The sequence below is a fragment of the Camelina sativa genome, chromosome 4, assembly GCF_030686135.1.
Source record: "Camelina sativa cultivar CO46 ecotype springtype chromosome 4, ASM3068613v1".
Lineage (NCBI taxonomy): Eukaryota > Viridiplantae > Streptophyta > Magnoliopsida > Brassicales > Brassicaceae > Camelina > Camelina sativa.
In genome coordinates this window covers 8342474-8361540 of record NC_141883.1, presented here as the reverse complement: position 1 = coordinate 8361540, position 19067 = coordinate 8342474, and the positions used below count along the sequence as shown (strand labels likewise).

At 36.2% G+C, this 19067-nt stretch overlaps 2 protein-coding genes across 6 annotated transcripts; one reads left to right on the top strand and one right to left on the bottom strand.

Annotated features, from left to right (window-relative positions):
- Positions 1-4662: 4662 nt before the first annotated feature.
- On the top strand, positions 4663-7288 carry LOC104780182 (exocyst complex component EXO70E2). Its single transcript, XM_010504672.3, has one exon. The coding sequence runs from the start codon at positions 5109-5111 to the stop codon at positions 7107-7109; it is 2001 nt and encodes a 666-aa protein (XP_010502974.1). The 5' UTR covers positions 4663-5108; the 3' UTR covers positions 7110-7288.
- Positions 7289-10594: 3306 nt separating this feature from the next.
- Positions 10595-17117, bottom strand: LOC104780181 (protein RIK-like). 5 transcript variants are annotated; one of them, XM_010504668.3, is made up of 12 exons: positions 16780-17117; positions 16424-16556; positions 15909-16010; positions 15802-15836; positions 15646-15721; positions 15268-15384; positions 15109-15186; positions 14747-14840; positions 14528-14645; positions 13879-14398; positions 11047-11368; positions 10595-10871 (listed from the first exon to the last, which is right to left on the bottom strand). In XM_010504668.3, exons 1-12 carry the CDS (start codon positions 16857-16859, stop codon positions 10789-10791), a joined length of 1758 nt encoding a protein of 585 aa, XP_010502970.1. In that variant the 5' UTR covers positions 16860-17117; the 3' UTR covers positions 10595-10788. The 5 variants fall into 5 exon arrangements, with proteins under 5 accessions (XP_010502970.1, XP_010502971.1, XP_010502972.1 ...); XM_010504669.3 differs by having other exon boundaries at positions 11047-11365; positions 16780-17039; XM_010504670.3 differs by lacking the exons at positions 10595-10871; positions 11047-11368 and adding an exon at positions 12991-13344 and having other exon boundaries at positions 16780-17039.
- Positions 17118-19067: the final 1950 nt, after the last annotated feature.

Below are 19067 nucleotides of genomic sequence, written 5' to 3'. Positions count from 1 at the left end.
GATACTTATTTAAAATTTATTGGTCTTACTGTACATATATTGACTCTCACTATTAAAATATTGAAATAAATTTTGGATTTAGTAACTAGTTTTAGACGTATCTTATCAACTTGATTTAGAAGGTCATAACTAATAAGCCGAGTACATGTTTAGAAAATTATATATGTATATATATATATATAGTTTATTTTTAAGATGTTTTTTTCGTATATGGTTTGAGAAGTTAGAGAGAAAAAATAATCCAAACAAATATTTTTTATGCTTTATTATTTCAAAATTGTAACATCCGTAAATCAAAATGTGCGTTTTGGAGGTGGGTATCAATCGACACCGGAGGGAGTGTCGGTCCACACCAGCAATTTCTGCTTCGACCAGATTGTTTTATTTCGCGATTTCGGGCTGGTTTGGTTGAATTAGATTGTCCAAACCACATATATAAGCGGGGGGGGGGGGGGGGGGGGGGGCGACCCAAGTCGAGGGTTTTCGTGTTTTTGGTCGTCGTTTAGTGAGAAAATAGAGAAAAAGGAGAGAAAGCGTTTGAAAGTATTTTTGAGAGATTTTTGGGCTTGTTCTTGGCTGTTTTGGTGAGATCTGTTGCTGTGGAAGGGAGTGTTGTTGGTGGGAACGAAGGAGAAGCTTCTTAAGGTGTTGTTTCCACTGTTTCTCAATCAAATCTTCCTGCAAAAGAGGTGAGTGCTTGACCATGACTGATCTAAGTCTGAGATCTCTTTTGTTTTGGTTGTTCTTTGTTGTATGTGGTGTTTTGCTTGCTTGGGTTGGTTAGTTTCATGTTTCCATAGGTTCCTGAAGCGTTTGGGAGAGTTTGAAACAGATTGGAGACGATTTAAAACAGAGGTTTGTCGTTCAGTTTCGTGCAGTTCGCGTCTGCGAAGGCGGTGTTGATCGACACCAGTTAAGTGTCGGTCGACACCAGTTAGGTGTCGGTCGACACCATGGACGTGTTAGTGTCGGTCGACACTGACCTAGTGTCGGTCGACACCAATCTTATCCGACACTTGTTTTTCCTGGTTATATGTGTTGTTTATGTTTTGTTTGTTTGCCTTAAAAAGAGAATCTCAGTTGCTTGTGTGTATAGCCCACTTGATGGGAGGATTGCCTCACTGAGTGTTTATGACAATACTCATGCATCTCAATTTGTGTTTGTGGTGCAGGTAAAGGCAAAATGTGATCGTGAAATCAAGGCGATGATGAGGAGGATGTTCTAGAGGCTTGATTGATTGTGGTCTAGCTATTGTTAGGTTGCTAGGGTTGAGCTGATAGAACATTGTAGGATGTTGGATTTTGTTATTTACTTGATTGGTTATTGGATTTTATTTGGTTAATAAAATTGTTTGGGTTATCCGCTGTTGATGATTGTTATTAGGTTGATAGTGGATATGAGACCACTAGAGAATTATTATTATTATAAAAAACGGAAAGGGTTGTTTCAAAATACAATTACAAAATTATTTTAAATAAACACTATTATGAGTTTTTTAATTTATTAAATATCCTATTTTTTATAAATCTATATTAATTCATTTAGTTTTCTTTCTTTCAAATGTGAAATTTATTAAGAAAACAAGAGTAATGTAAATGGGCTAAAAATTATAATATAACCGCAAGTTAGACTATGAATGAATTTATTTGCCAAAAAAAGAGACTATGAATGAATACAATTGACTTATTTGGAAAATAACTAAACAGATTTATGTTACGATCAAATGAGTATCATAGTGTCTATTTTAATACGTATAGAGATAACTTTACGAAATAAATCTCTAACTTTACGCAAAAAATGGCTTTGACATTTACTAATAAGCCAATATTTGTTTGTTAGCAATAACTTTACGAAATAAATCTCTAATTTTCTATAAATATTTCTATTATACTCTTTCCATTTCCTTTTTAGTTCTCTTTTTAGAATTAAAGTTTATAATGAAAATTTATTAAACAAATTTCTAATTTATAGTTTTGTCCTTAAGTTTTAATTTATTAATTACTTATATAAAATAAAATATTGTATTAATAGAAGATAAAACAAAAAATTTAATTATTTTTGTAACGCCTTGACCGCCAACTCTAAGTAGGTCCCATGTCCAATCTCAATACATGGGCCCACCTTTCTTAATAGGTCTAACGTCCTCTCACTAGGCCCGTAAGCCCATCCACATCCGACGGCCGATTTGCTACGTCCGAGAGGTTTTAAAGACTTGTTACCGTCCCTACAAATCACCACATGATATTTTCCTGTGTTCTATCCTCACTTGCACAGTTCCAACAGTTACTTCCCATAAAGTCACCCATCCTGAGATTACTCCAGCTCAAACACGCTTAACTCTGGAGTTCTCTCAGGACGCTTGACCGAAAAGATAAGTTCACTTTAGTGACATAAGTGGCCAAATCAATTCTTTTAAAACTCTCTGCAAGTCTCTGAAACCGGGGTGTCACAATTCACCCCACTAACAGATCGCAACGTTCTCGTTGCGCACCAAGAACGTCACCCCCTAACGGTATGAGACCACTCTACTCCACACTTGTCTGGGTTCGGCTCTAATACCACTTGTAACGCTCCGACCGCCACCTCTAAGTAGGCCCCATGTCCAATCTCAGTCCATGGGCCTACCTTCCTCAATAGGCTTCACGTCCTGAGTCTATCCACATCCGACAGCCGGTTTTAAAGACTTTTTACCGTCCCTACAAATCACCACATGATCTTCCTGTGTTTTGTCCTCATTTGCACAGTTCCGACAGCCACTTCCCGGAAGGTCACCCATCCTAAGACTACTCCAGCTCAAGCACGCTTAACTCTGGAGTTCTCTCAGGACTCTTGATCGAAAAGATAAGTACACTTTAGTGACATAGGTGGCCAAATCAATTCTTTTAAACCTCTCCGCAAGTCTCTGAAACCAGGGTGTCACAATTCACCCTACTAACAGATCGCAACGTTCTCGTTGCGCACCAAAACCGTCACCCCCTAACGGTGTGAGCCCACTCGACTCCACACTTGTTTGTGTTCGGCTCTGATACCACTTGTAACGCCCCGACCGCCACCTCTAAGTAGGTCCCATGTCCAATCCCAGCCTATGGGCCTACCTTCCTTAATAGGCCTCACGTCCTCTCACTAGGCCCGTGAGTTCATCCACATCCGACAACCGCTTTTAAAGACTTGTTACCGTCCCAACAAATCACTACATAGTCTTCCTGTGTTTTGTCCTCGTTTGCACTGTTCCGACAGTCACTTTCCGGAAGGTCACCCATCATGAGACTACTCCAGCTCAAGCAAGCTTAATTCTGGAGTTCTCTCAGGATCATTGACAGAAAAAATAAGTGCACTTTGGTGACATAAGTGGCAAAATCAATTCTTTTATACCTCTCTGCAAGTCTCTGAAACCGGGGTGTCATAATTTTTCTAATACGTGTGAAATTACTCTAACAAAAAGTAATATGAAACGAGGGTAATATGACTTAGCATTTTATTTATTTTTACTATTTGTTTAACAAAATAACATAAATATATTTAACAAATTATAAAATTAGTAATAACAATATACTTTTTTTAATAGGAATTCAACATTGTCTACTCAAATTTTAATATTTAAAACATCTCCAATGGTTTTCTATTTTTGCTTCGAAACTCTATTATAGACTAATTTTTGCTCCAATCCATCTCTATTTTCAAATCTATAATAGAGATTGCTATTTTTTTTTTCTATATATAGAAGAACTCTATTTTTTCCTCTATAAATAGAGTTGAACTATGTTATTTGTAAAGTAGTCCTCTTAATCTATAACTTCTTTTATTTATGACCAAAATAAATAAAATATTTTTTTTAAGAACTAATAATATAAATTTAAGTATAAATAATTGTTTTCAAATATTAAGACTACCATTTGCAAAAGATAATTTTATGAGAGTGTTACAAAATTAAAGTTGCAATTTTTATAAATAAAAAGTATGAATTATAAAATAAAAATAGTATCTATTTAGAATATTATTTTATAGAAGAAAAAATATAAAAAACTATTGAAGCAAAATTTATCTCTATTATAGAAATCCTCTGTTAGTAAAAAATAAGGAAAACTATTCAAAATAGTCTTAGCATATAACCTTCAGTTTTATTATATTCAGTCTTAAATTTAATTAATTGCCATTTCTTTCTCTACTTCTTTTTCCACCCACACTCCCACAGGTGTAAGTCTATTATTATCATAAGAAACACAGAGCGATCAAGTTGTTTACATTAGCCTTGACCTTGACCCTTGGAGTGTTCTTCGACCACAAAATAAACTTTCTCCTTGCTAGTTGCTACAGTCTTTTCAACTTGCTCGTTTAATTAAATTTGCACGATTTACAACACTATGTTACATTACCACTTTCGCAGGTCAAATATATTAAAATTCTATTTTAATATAAGTTTCAAATTCTTTTCTCCCGTATTATAAAACCATCTTAGAGTAGACTGCCTCATTTTTTGTTTTGTTTATCTAACTGATCTAGTTAAACAAAATATAATATAACCAGCAGCATATATATATATACACTAACAAAAACATAAAAAAAAAACACCAGTTGTGTTTAAAAATTACAAAACCGAGTGTGGTTAGCAGAGTAATAAAATAGTTAATATTCCAATATTTTAGAAATTAATTGTTTGTGGATAATAAAAAATAAATTTATAATACTGCGTTTACATTTCTTCCGTTGAATCTTCTTCCTCTGTTCTTTGAAGGTCCTATAGAGAAAAAACAAAATAATGCAAAACAAAACTAATAAAGTCCAAAAACAAGAAAGAAAAAAAGAGAGAAGAAACAGAGATTTTCTGGGAAAGTTTGCATTTTTTTAAATCAGAATTAGGCAGCGACCAATCTTTTTTTCAGTCCGTACGTTTCTTCTCTTCTTCACCAATCTCATATTCTGACAAAGATCCTCTTTTGCCAAGTTTTTCACTTTAAAGTCTCTATCTTTCATGTAAAGTTTAAGCCTTTTTTTGTTGTTGTTGATTATTTCTTCTGGGTTTTTTTGAATGGGTTCAAGGTTTTGAGAGTTAAGGTTTAGAGCTTTAAAGTCTGTTTTAGGATAAGCTTTGTTTGGTGATTGTGTGGAGATGGGAGAGTTTGAGGTAGATGGAGAAGAGAAATTGATTGTTGCTGCTAAGTATCTTGTGAAGGAACTTAGATCTGGTAAGAGTCTTACTGATAATGCTAAGAAGGTTTTGGGTAATCTCTTGTTAGAGTTGTCTCGTGTGGTGATCTCTGAAGATAGAGATGAGGAAGATGAAATAGGTGAGGTTGAGCTAAGGCTTAATGTTGTTAGTGAGAAGATTATGACTAGGGATGTTGATGAATCCATGATTTGGGATTTGGGTTCTGGTGAAGGGAATCTGTATCTGGATGCTGTGAATGAGTTGAGAAGTTTGATTGACCGGTTAGACGGTTCTTCTGGTTTGGGAAAGACTGGGACTGAGGAGGTTTCTTTGAGAAAAGCTCATGATGTTCTTCAAACGGCCATGGCACGGCTTGAGGATGAGTTTAAGCATCTTCTTGTGGAGAACAGGTTGCCTTTTGAGCTTGAACATTCTTCATTTCGGTCTGTTGAAGCGGATCATGGTGTTGAAGAAGGATCCATGGCTTCTTTTGGTGCTGCTTCTACTGAGGATTTGATTCTTGAAACCAATAATAACAATAGTAGGAGAAGCTCAGGGGAAATTGTGGTTGATTTGATTAATCCTGATGTTATATCAGACCTCAAGAACATTGCAAACACTATGATTGTTTCGGGGTATGACCGTGAGTGTATTCAGGTATGTACAATGGTTAGAAAAGACGCGTTGGATGAGTTTCTTTATAACCATGAGGTCGAGAAGTTGAGCATTGAAGATGTTTTGAGGATGGATTGGGCGACGTTGAATACGAATATCAAGAAATGGGTTCGGGTTGTGAGAAGTATCGTCCAGATATATCTCTTAAACGAGAAGGCTCTGGACAATCAGATCTTTGGTGACCTAAACGAGATCGGTCTAACATGTTTTGTTGATACAGTAAAGGCTCCGATGATGCAGTTGCTCAATTTTGGTGAAGCTGTGTCTCTTGGTCCACGACAACCAGAGAAGTTGCTTAGGATTCTTGAAATGTACGAGCTAGCATCCGAGCTTCTACCAGAGATCGATGCTTTGTTCTCGGATCATCCTGGTTCATCAGTAAGAACAGAATACAGGGAAGTTATGAGGAGACTTGGGGACTGCGCAAGAACAACGTTTCTTGAATTCAAAAGTGCGATTGCTTCGGATGTCTCATCTCATCCTTTCCCTGGAGGAGCTGTTCACCCGCTTACAAACTACGTGATGAACTACCTCATGGCGCTAACTGATTTCAGCCACACGCTCGACTCGCTTCTTATGGAACACGACGATGTAGAAGATCTCACTATACCACCATCGCCTGATATTATCAATCCTGTGATGGTCGAAGAAGAGTCCACCTACGAAAACTCTTCTTCACCAGAGAAGTTTCTTGCAATGACGCGACATTTCTACTCCATAACCTCAGTTCTTGAAGCCAACCTTCAAGAGAAATCAAAACTATACAAAGACATCTCTCTACGACACATTTTTCTCCTCAACAACGTACACTACATGACCAGGAAAGTGCTAAACTCTGAGCTGAGACATATCTTCGGAGACAAATGGAACCGGAAACATACATGGAAGTTTCAGCAGCAAGCAACGGAATACGAACGTGCCACCTGGCTCCCTGTCCTATCCTTCCTCAAGGACGATGGTTCTGGTTCCGGTTCGGGCTCAGGTTCTGGTTCTGGTTCTGGTTCAAGGAATCTACGCCCGAGGGAGCGGTTTCAAGGATTCAACACTGCGTTTGAGGAAGTGTACAAGGCCCAAACCGGGTGGTTAATATCAGATGAGAGGCTAAGAGAAGATGTGAGGACAAAGGCTTCGATGTGGGTGATTCAAGCATACTGGACATTTTACTGTAGACACAAGAACACTGTGAGTGAAAAGTATATTAAGTACAGTACTGATGATCTTGAGAGACTCTTACTAGATCTCTTTGCTGGTTCTCCTAAATCCTTGAACAATTCTTACAGAAGATGATTATGATGATGATGAATTGTGTTAAAGAGTTTGGTGATTCATAATATTTATGTTATAAGTATAGAAATATATGTAATTTGTTTTATTTGTATTGAATTTATTTGACCTTTGTAATTTTTATATTCATCATTTCATGAATATGGTTAGTGAAATAAAAGTTTGAGAAGTCTTTTGTTGTTTCTTGTCGTTGGTTTGGTAAGTAAAGAAGAATAATACAATCAAAAGAAATGATTGTAGTTTGAGAGTAAGGGACAAGTCAAAAGAAATAGACTTTGTTGACCATATCACTATTACCAGAAGTCTTTGATCAACTGCCACTATGTTCCATGGTGTCACACCATACATATTGATAATATTTTAAACTAATTTGGAATTTTCGTTGACAAAATTAAAATTGCAACTTGAAATACTTTCTACTTAAAATTTGTGGGTCAATGGTGTTTTATTCTTCTGCAAACTGTAATACAATTTTCAAAATTAATAAATCATGAAGTTGGTCCCATATGAATGTATGATCTTTGACCAATTGGTATTATATTAACTACAAAACTGCAAATTTTATACTCACAACACGTTATTGTTTTAGAAAGAAATACTCAAAAGATATGTATAGAATTTGCAAGGGATTATTATATACTCTAAATAGAATTATAGGTAAATCTTATTATACAAAGTTTGATGACAAAATTACTAATTAACAACATCGTGATACGTGTTAATAGTATCATTCAGATGTTGACACATATCAATTCTAAATTAATTAAAAATTTTAAAATAAAAATGTAAAAATTCAAAACCTACCATAAAAACGTTTTATATAAAAGTCAAATAGAGAAAAGAAAACCTAAGTTTGATGACAAAATTACTAATTAACAAGATCGTGACACGTGTCAATGGTATCATTCAGATGTTGACACATGTCAATTCTAAATTAATTAAAAATTTTAAAATAAAAATGTAAAAATTCAGAACCTACCCTAAAAAGGTTTTATATAAAAGTCAAATCGAGAAAAGAAAACCTAATTTTATTTAAAATGTTTTAAAGAAAAAATACCTTTGTAAACATCCATATGTAAAACAAAACTTTAACAGTTTTAAAAATATTAAAAAAAAATTATAAGAAAATTAAAAAATTTGAACAGCTTTAAAATTTTTTAAAATATCATTATAAAGAAAATAATTATATTCTACAACTAAAGTTTATCTCTTTACTTTTATACATTGTTTTTACTTATGAAAATAATTAAATATATATTCTTTGTTAATTTAATTTTATTTTAATAACTTTGAACTCATCTAACCAAACAATAAATTAAAAGGAAATTCATCGGTTAGTTGTCCAAGCTTGAGGGAGGGGGTTTACAAAAAAAAACTTCAGAGATAAGAGAACGCGAAGCACAGAAAAGACAATCTGCCTTCGTATTTGAATCACGCGAGATCCAAGAGATACAGAATAGTGGGAAGGACTCCAGCGAGTTAAACTCATCGATCAGGTTGGAGAAGGATGGTCAATCTTCAGAGACTGCACAATAGTAAGTAACTCAGCACAATCTGTCTTGAAATGTTGACAAACGATCCCTGTAGCATGTATCCGCTCCATGACCCACAACAACGCTTCTAACTCCGAATGTAGGGGGAAGGGCTCCGACTAGGGGTGGGCATTTCGGTTTAAGTTCGGGTTCGGTTTGGGTTCGGTTCGGTTTGATTAATTCGGTTTTCATAAAAATCTAACCATACTCAACCAAAGTTAGTTCGGTTTGGTTTGTGTTTGGGTTGGTTTATGTTCGGTTTGATTTGGTTCGATTTGACTCTAATTTGGTTCGATTTTATTCGGTTTACAAATCAATTGATGTAACAAAACAAAATTCATTGTCCTTTGATAATAATATGTATAAAGTAAACAAGAAGTTGTAAGTTGAATAATTCAAAGAATCCATAAAATTTTTCCTAAAAATAATAACAATATTATTATTAAATGTTTAGTAATTAGAATAAAATAAAAATGAAACAAACCAAACAACATAAGAAGATAGAAAAGTCTAATTTCTTATAATAACTTTGGAGTTATTTACAATTTTACTCTTTAAACCCTAGGGTTAAAGTTTTAGAAATCATTAAATCTAATTTAACATAAATGAATTCATAAAGAATATAAGATTATGATTACATATTATACAAAAGTTATGAATATTATTAATTAAATTAGTTAATAAAAAGCACATTGGGTTATCGGTTCGGTTTGGGTTTAAACCGAACCAAACCGAACCATTTGGGTTGAGAAAAAACTTAACCAAATGGTTTGAGAGTAGGATTGGGTGTGGTTTGGGTCGGTTGGGTCGGTTCGGTTCAGTTAAAATGCCCACCCACTTGGCCTCCAACAACAAGGTTCACTCCTCCTCAACGCAAAACCACCAACCCAATCCTAAATGCACATTGGTTGCTTTCCAAGAATCATCAATCTGACAACCAGGTGAAGAAATCTAGACATTCGAAGACGGAGATGGAGCTGACATGACTGCCATAAAATAGAGCGCCTCTTCCCAGGCTAACTTAACGCCCAAAGCCTGAGCAATTATATCATTCACCTCGATCTCTAAACCTTGAAAAACTTTTTTATTTTTGGTCTTCCAGATTGCCCATAAAATCCATGGTAATTGTAGAAGCTGATCATGATCATCCTGTTGAGAGGCACCCCTCCAGAAAACAAAATCCAAATTCGAGTACACCGACTCATATGAAAAACCATCTGACGAGACCAGAGTCAGAGATAAATCCCAAACTTCACAAGAACGAGGACATTAAAAGAAAACATGAATAATAGTCTCAACCGCATAGTCTCACCATTTATATCAAATATCACATTGGACAACTCCATGTATCAATTTATTTTTATAGATAGTTTTTACTTACTAAAAATATTTATTTTATATTCTTTGTTAAATTTAATTTTATTTATAAAACTCTAAACCCGCACATCGGACGGGTCCTAATCTAGTATTGTATAAAGGCCAAGGGAAAGGCTTCCCCATCATGTCTTAGTAATTATGAGACAAAAGGTAAAACAAGCAACTAAAGCCTTGCAAAGATTTGAACTTAGGGGGAGATATTGGTTGAGGATTTAGAAAGAATTTTAATGACTTTATGTTTTTGCTGATTGTTAGAATCATAGAAAATTGAAAGTTAAAAATGAAGGATTCTAAGAAATTGTTTAGGAAGTTTTTTAAAATCTTGATGATTTGTTTTTTCTAATCTTGTAAAATCTTTCTATTTGATGAAAGAGTTTTCATGACTTTTGTTATGAAGGAAATGATATAAAATCCTAAACCAATAACATAAAATTTGAATTCATTAACAATCCAAGATTCTTTTGTTTTACTTGAATAACATAAAACTTTTAATGACTTTATAAAACTCTTAATCCAATAACACTAGATTTATCAAGATTTTAGATAACTTTTTACAAATCCACAACCAATAACACCAAATTTTTAAAGAGTTTTTAAAAGTCTTGATTGAATAATAACATATTTTACCTAACTTTTAAAGTCATTAAAATTCTTTCTAAATCCTAAACCAATACCTCCCCTTAATAAAGCCTTAGGCATGAAATTCCAAATCAGCAAGACACCAACATTTCTATTGTTACAAACATTAATTGGCATTTTGTTGCGAGACACTATCATGATCCGACGGTCAATGTCTCATCAGGATCGTCATCATCGTCTTCATCATCTCCATATTCCATCAGCTTTATTAACGTATCTGCAACATCAAGACATGCGACTGATCATAAATTTGATTCTACGATTACTAGGTTATGCTAAGTTGCCGTTAAACCACAAGACACAAAATGGTATGCAAAATCAACAGGGATGAAAGACAAGAACTGAGTGAGTTGTCGATGAGTTTTCCAAGGATTAGTTCGAATCTAATATACCTGGAACTGGATTTGGTTTCATTACAGTGATGTGATTGCCCTCCTGTAATCTTGAAGGTTGAGTTGTTGATGTAAGTCGTGGTGGTGGAGGAAGCATGCTTTTTGATGATAAAGGAGACGCGGTCTTCGAAGGTGGTGGTGGAGGAAGCATGCTTATTGATGATAGAGGAGACACGGTCTGCGAAGGCGGTGGTGTTAAGGTCTTTGGTGGAGGAGGAGGCATCACGGATCTTGGTGAAGGTGGTGACCGCACTCTATTTGCTGATGGCTCCTCAACTACATTCTTTGGAGCAACTTCACCTGACATTGCTAACTCCAACTGCTGCAACAAATGATATGAATAGAATATTCGAGGCCATTTACACAACGACAGTTAGATATCTACAGGTTTTTAAAAGCGATCACGCAAATATATAAAAAGAGGGTACTGTTAATGCAAATGCTTTCAAATCCAGGAAATATGTATCCAAAAGCTAATTAATGAAGAATGTATTTGGTAAAACTTGAAACCTTTACAAGCTCATTCACAACCAACGTGAATCAAAACAACATTTTCATCTGAACAGTGTTAAGCTCACTAGCATCCTTAAAGACACAAGTTAAAGATCAGAAGATGTATAGCTGCTTAGTTCTAATGGCAGCTATATATTAATGTTCTCTAACTCCATGCATCAAGAAACATAGATTAAAAATAGAAACTATAAATCCAGAACAAAGTTACGGTGGAGAATGAGCCTATTCTACCATGGATAAGGGCATCAGTCATTCTGTAATGAGTAATGCCAACCTAACTGCAAGGCACTAAAGTGAAGATGCATTGGATTGTGCAAAAATGACATGCACACAAGGGACACATATCACGTCAGTTAAAAAGACATTAAATTCTGGAAAAAAGTTATAATTCTGATCCTCAAGTTGAAGCGAAAATGACTGCAAACCTTGGTTTTAAAAAGCGCGCCTGTGGCGCGTTGCGCAATGATGTGAGGAGATGAGGGAAACAGGACACTATGGCAAGGCGATATCCATGATGCGAGCGAAACGATGAGCAATAGCCGATGCGACCATTGCGTGAGGCGAGCGCAACATGGTTTATGGCACAAACAAGGTAAAAAATTGTTTTGTAATATAGTAGTTTACTTATATATCAAACGTATAATGAAAAAATATTTGATTTTCTCAATAATATCTTTAATTATTGATTTTATGTAATCAAAAATCTTTGATTTGATCATTTTTTCTCCCATTATATATGAGAAAACCCTAGTTTATTTAGTCTCCTCATCTCTTTCATTCACGAGTCCTAAACGTCTACAGCTTCTGCACGTCTACAGCTACTGCAAAAGGTAATCATCTACTAATCAAAACTGTTGTATACTTACTTGTATTTCTTAATTTCTTTTGAGATGGATTGGATTGTTTTATGCTAGTTTATTCTAAAGTTTTAATAAGTTTCAGCAGAATACCTCTTATTTTCTTTCTTTTAAACACCAAGCGCCTCATATCCATGTTGCGATGCGCCGCATGCGCCATGGCGTATGGCACATTAACAGGATGTTTGTGCCACAGTGCGCTTTGCGCGATTTAAAACCAAGCTGCAAACCACATGGTGCCTCCACCTTGGTTTTAAATCGCGCAAAGCGCACTGTGGCACAAACATCCTGTTAATGTGCCATACGCCATGGCGCATGTGGCGCATCGCAACATGGATATGAGGCGCTTGGTGTTTAAAAGAAAGAAAATAAGAGGTATTCTGCTGAAACTTATTAAAACTTTAGAATAAACTAGCATAAAACAATCCAATCCATCTCAAAAGAAATTAAGAAATACAAGTAAGTATACAACAGTTTTGATTAGTAGATGATTACCTTTTGCAGTAGCTGTAGACGTGTAGACGTGCAGAAGCTGTAGACGTTTAGGACTCGTGAATGCAAGAGATGAGGAGACTAAATAAACTAGGGTTTTCTTATATATAATGGGTGAAAAAATGATCAAATCAAAGACTTTTGATTACATAAAATCAATAATTAAAGATATTATTGAGAAAATCAAATATTTTTTCATTATATGTTTGATATATAAGTAAACTACTATATTACAGAACAATTTTTTACCTTGTTTGTGCCACAAACCATGTTGCGCTCGCCTCACGCAATGGTCGCATCGGCTATGGCTCATCATTTCGCTCGCATCATGGATATCGCCTTGCCATAGTGTCCTGTTTCCCTCATCTCCTCACATCATTGCGCAACGCGCCATGGCGCGCTTTTTAAAACCAAGGCCTCCACTATTAAAAGTACCCTGTGAAACATGCAAACCAATGGCCCACGGGTCCAGAATCAGCTAGTTAGCTTCTTAGAAGTTCAGAAAAATACCTGGAATAGTAAGGGGGAAAAATCAGCACAAAATAAATTTCATGACAGAAACTGAAACAATGTATCATTGTAGAGAGCGTAACTGCCAATTAAAAAGAGTTCATGAATAGGTAAGAGACTTATAGAAGCGGTTGAGAAGTGCAAACATGTGCATATGACATGCTTAAGAAGATGAATACTAGGCTTCATGGTTAAACCTTTTAACTACCAGAAAAACGATTTACCTTTGTCACCCCACTCAAAATATCTCAATCCTGTTTCTATGTAAAACACTTGACCTGATATGTTCACTCATCTATTGGTTATTGCTTACAAGTACCCAATACTAGCCAAAATTTATTTCAAACAACCACAAGCACAAGTTCTCTCATGGTAGCTATGAAAGAGCCTCAGGCCTCAGGGTTTGGACCCATCCATTACTCCGTCAAAATCACCGCAGATGCAGGAAAAGATCTTTTACCTGTTTTGGTTTCGCTGGAACCTTACAATCAGCTGGTAGTTCCTGAAACTTTCGCTTTTGGGGTGGGCGCCTTTCCTTTTCTGTACTTGAAATATCACTTGGGTTCGATACGGAGGCAGCTGTCAACATAGTAGGGGGCACAGTAGAGACAACAGGAGAAATTGATTGCTTAAGGACTTGAGCAACTTGTTGTAGTGGTGTGGCTTGAGGGTATATACCAGCATACCCACTATAGCTAGTTCCCCCAGCCATTGGCTGTAAGTAACTCACTGGACTTGGTTGCAAGTGCCCACCATTTGATATTCCTAGAGGTTGCATTATTGGAAACTGAGGATAAAGACTTGTCGAGGGAGTAACTGGAAATGGACTAACAGCCTTTGGTGGTGCTGTGATGGGTATCGATGTCATCAAACCACATGTTGAAATCAAATTTGGCCATTGCTCCTTTTCCGAACCCGGAGCTCCAGAAAGCAGTTGCTGTGGTGGTGGTACTGCGCCATACAACTTACTTGAGGTAACCCTGAAACATTTTGTGGAACAAACAATTACAATGACAGATCAGCAAATGCAATGAAAAAGACACATGAACATGCTTCTGAACAGAAAATAAAAGACCAAGAGATAAGTAAATATTTAAAGAAAATTGAACCTTGATGCCCCGAATTCTACACTGATTGTATCCATAAGATTCTCAGCTAAACGTTTTGCATTGTCAATGCTCTTCGGGTTGCTGCTGGACAATAATATATGTAACGGTAGCTGTGCGTCTGCAATAATGCGTTAAAAACAGGAAGTAACATTTACATTAACAATGTAAATCACACCATCACAAGTAGGCAGAAAAAAACACAAATAAAGTAAATATTACCTTCTCCATGTTGGTTCTCAAGGCTTCCTGAACCACGTCCTCTTAGTCCAACAGTTGCTCCTGTTTCATTCATAATGTGATTTATATACTGATCCTGCATGTACAAAAGCCAACCACCACCAACACAAAAAAAAGTTCTCTCCCGATTGCACGGAGATGTCAGAGAGAGCTTCAACATTAGAATCTCTCGAATTCATGGAGTGAGACAAAAAAGTGCAAATATTATTAATCAAAAATGAAAACCTAAACACCAATTGGCTAACACTTCTACTGATACATAATTTGATATTAGACTATCGATTCAGATCTGTTGTAAATTAGAAAGGAAAAAAGGTGGGAATATTGAAAGAATGAATACCCACATTAGGTCCACGAATACGAGCAGCAACGTTAGATGACGGGTCAGCTTCGAAACCCAAATATACGCATGTGCTGTGCATCTGGCAACATGGTTAAATATATTATTGCTCCAATATCATAACTACAAAAAACAAAGTCTCCCACAATCTAGGAATATCTACCTTGGCAGTGGGCAAACCAACCGACATGACTTGTGAGTTTGATTTGTGTTTCATCATCTCCTCAATCATAGCTGCTGCACGATCAACAGCTAGAATACGTTCTGTAGTCTCTTTTAACTGAAATTGCAATACCAAACGTTAAAACAAGGCCGACTTCTCAAAGCTCAAAACCTCAAGGTATTTCTTTAAGCCAATAAATGTTTTACTTTCTGCCCCTCCCATGAAGAACATCTATCATATTTCCAAAACATATTGACCAGCACTATACACCACTATAATCAATAAGTTTCTACCCAAAAACTAATCACCATTTTATTAGCCTAGTGCTCTCGGTTACCCTTGGCTAGTGTTCTGTTAAGCTAAAAAGGATTAACATACATGAGCAGCAGCAGATATGTGGAGATATAACGGCTTTTCACCATCAGGAGGTGCATTTGGAGGACGATACTTGCCCCTACAAAAAGAGTTCATCAATTCAATCTAGAAAAGATTCTTGTAAGACTTTCTCCTCCATGAGTTAGATGTTGGACAAACCTGGTAATCACCACAGCATCAGTACACCTCTGAATCTGCAAGAAAAATAGACGTTAAAAATAAAACTAGGAAAATTGTATCTTATAGACATAGTAAATTACACATACTTCTTCTTGAGTTGAGCGTTTAGTAAGCTTGTGCCTAAGAGAAGCCTCAGCATCATTGATAACAATTTCTCGTGCTATGATCAACTCATCCTGGATCTTAGACTAGATGGACATGCAACAAAGCGCACAATAAATCACCATGTTTAAAGGATAGGATAAAAGAAGAAGACATATATCCACAAATAATAGCTCGTTCAGTATAAAGTCAATAATGTCAAAGTCACAAACACAGCCACCATATATCGAGGACTTGGGGAATCTCATACATGAACAGAGGAAACTGGACCACACACGGTAAAACTACTAATCAAGTAATCATCGGACACAAAGTTTCAAGTGATACAACAATTTTAAGGAGGTAGCAGATTATACAGTTCACTAAGAAAACATATAGCAGGACACCAAATCAGATCAAAACATGACATATCATCATCTACGCCATAGTGCATAATGCAATAGCTAAGTCAGAGAAAGATTAGCACAGAAAACCCCTCAAGAGCATAAGAGATATTTACTTGATTAAGCGTTTGGAGCAATGGCATCACGGCAGGAACATTCAAAGTATTGTTGCCTAAAGAGAGTAACTGAGGAAACGCAACTCCAGCCGCAACAAGTTGCTCTGCTGGCTGATCCCACTTTCTCTTTCTCCTGCCACCCAAATTCCCAAAACGGTCAGTTAATAATATAACTAAAGTTGCAAAATTGGTTAAGAGAGATCAGCATGAGCTTCAAAGCCAGAACCTTTATTCACAAATTAGATTCCAAAACCAAAATCAAAGTCGTTCAAGCAACAATCCAAAGAAGGGTGTCAATTTCACAAAAAATGTATAAAGATTGTAATTTGAATGGTTAAACAATATAAAGTTGGTACCTTTGCCTCGTCCGAGAAGCATCGTTTGATGTAGCCGAGTCGCTTGGAGAAACCCTAGCCTCATTGTTGTCCCCTGTCATCTTTACAGACGTTCTCTGACACAAAAAGGATTGTTCCTATAGGATTCAACGAATACGAAGAGAAGAATTCAGAGAAACAAACTCCAAATCGAACGGAGCAAAAACTTTCCCCCCTTTTCTTTGCAATTGAAACTTTTGGATTCCAATAGAAAATTTTGGTTTCTCGATTTAAATTGGGTTAATTTGATAGATAAAAAAGAATTATGGTTTTATTGGGAAAAACAGAGTACAGTATATGTGGATCTTAAGTTTTTCTTTTTTTTTTTGCAAAAATATGTCAAAAAAACATAAATTTACGAAAAGTGGTGAAAATTTTATATTGTTTTGTGACGAAATAAATGTTTAAAACTTTTAATAAATTATGAAGTATTTATTTCAATTTTTTTTATTTTCCAAATCATTAACCTTTAGTCAATTCTCTCTATATTAGTCCATAAGAGGTTGGATTTTGTTGGAAATCATCTTGACATCGCTACATATTTGGGTTCGAGTTTACTTTGAAATGCAAACAATTCTTTGGAAGGAGGAGCACTTGCTCTTTTTTTCATATTTGGACCGGTGGGTCGCCCTAATTTCTCTCTCAACTCCAGTCGCCACGACAAAATCTTAAGATTTTCGATCTGCTATCTCCGGCTGCCGGGCTTCTTATCGGAGCTGTGGGAGGGTGTAGAACTTTGTCTTGCGTCTTAGCCTTCGTCTTTCTTTGGTCTGCTTGGTTTAGATATGTTGCTTTCGAAGTTGTAGCGGTCTTGTCGTCAAAACCCTCTATGAAATGAAGCGAAGAACGGTTGTAGGAGGGGAAGCCATCGGCGGTGAGAGTTGGTTGTGGTTAGAGACGGATCCGTTTCTTAACGGATTAGTCTAAGTTGTGACTCAGATCGGGTGGTGCTCTTATCGATGGTGGTTTGATGGAGAGGAACGTGTGTCGTCTCATGAACTGTTGGTATTGTATCTCTCTCGTCTCTCTCTTCTCTAGCTTGCGGATTTTTCAACAAGGGTGTGTTGGTTTTAGTGTCGTTGTGGCTTTTACCGAAGGTTTTAGTTTGCTTTGAATTGTGGTTTATGTTATCTACGCAAGTCTGCCTTCTCTGGTTAAGGGTTTGAATTGGTTCTTAGATCTTCTGCTAGTTTGGGTCTGTTGGTTTGTTAGTGTTGGCGTTGCGAGCTCGGTATTGTTCCTTGTGCCTGCCATTCGGATGTTTTTTTTGTTGCTAGTCATCTACTAGCTCTCCTCTATGGCTTTTTGGAGTTTTGGAGTTGAGTTCTTGACAATAGCAGTGGAATCGTCCTTCAGCTCTTCTCTTGCGAGGAGGTTACCAGTTTTGGGTCTGTAGATGGCTGAAGCTGGGTCGACGAGGGTCCGCGTGTAAGAGCTGCTGGTCTTCTTTGATTTGTCTCAGGTCGATTCGCAAGGTTTTTCTTTGCTCTTAGTTTGGATCGCCCTCCATGGGATTCTGGTTTGGTGTAGTGGTTGTGGTTTCTGTTTCTCTGTGATGGTATGAATTCTGCTTTCGTTCCTACCGGTTTGATGATGGCTTTGCTACGGTATGCTCTCTTAGTGATTTCGGTCTTCTGGGTACTCTCCGACGCTTACAGGTTCTTTGGGAAAGCTTAGTGGAATTCGCTCAGTTTCACTTGGGCAGTTTTAGATCTTTGATTCTTCTTTCATTCCCTTTGTAAACTTTTACTATAGGTCTTGGCTTTTGTCTTTGTTCTTCTATTAGTCTTAGTCTCTGGAGGTGTGTTACCTACCGACTTAAGCTTCCAGTGATAGTTCTTTATCCGTTGGCTTTTGTTTCTGGGGTTATGTTGTTAACCGCCGTTTTTATATGCTTAACACAACTTTTATGAAAAAGTTCAGATGACAAAAAAAAACAAAAGAAAGCACTTGCTCTTTTATTTGCTATGCAACAAACTGCAGGACAAGGCTATATGAATGTTTGTTTTGAAGGGGATTGTAAAACACTAATAGATTGCATCAATGGAGATTTGGTGGATGTTTCTATTCATAGTCTAATTCAAGACATAAATTACATGTCAAATAGTTTTTCTGATGTAAAGTTTTCGTTTATTCATCGTACAAACAATGAGGTTGCTCATCTTTTAGCAAAATTGGGTTGTAATACTCTAGATTTTTATTCTGATTGTAGACATCCCCTTATATGGTTGATGGAACCTTTGTATGTTGACTTATTTTATTCAGAATAA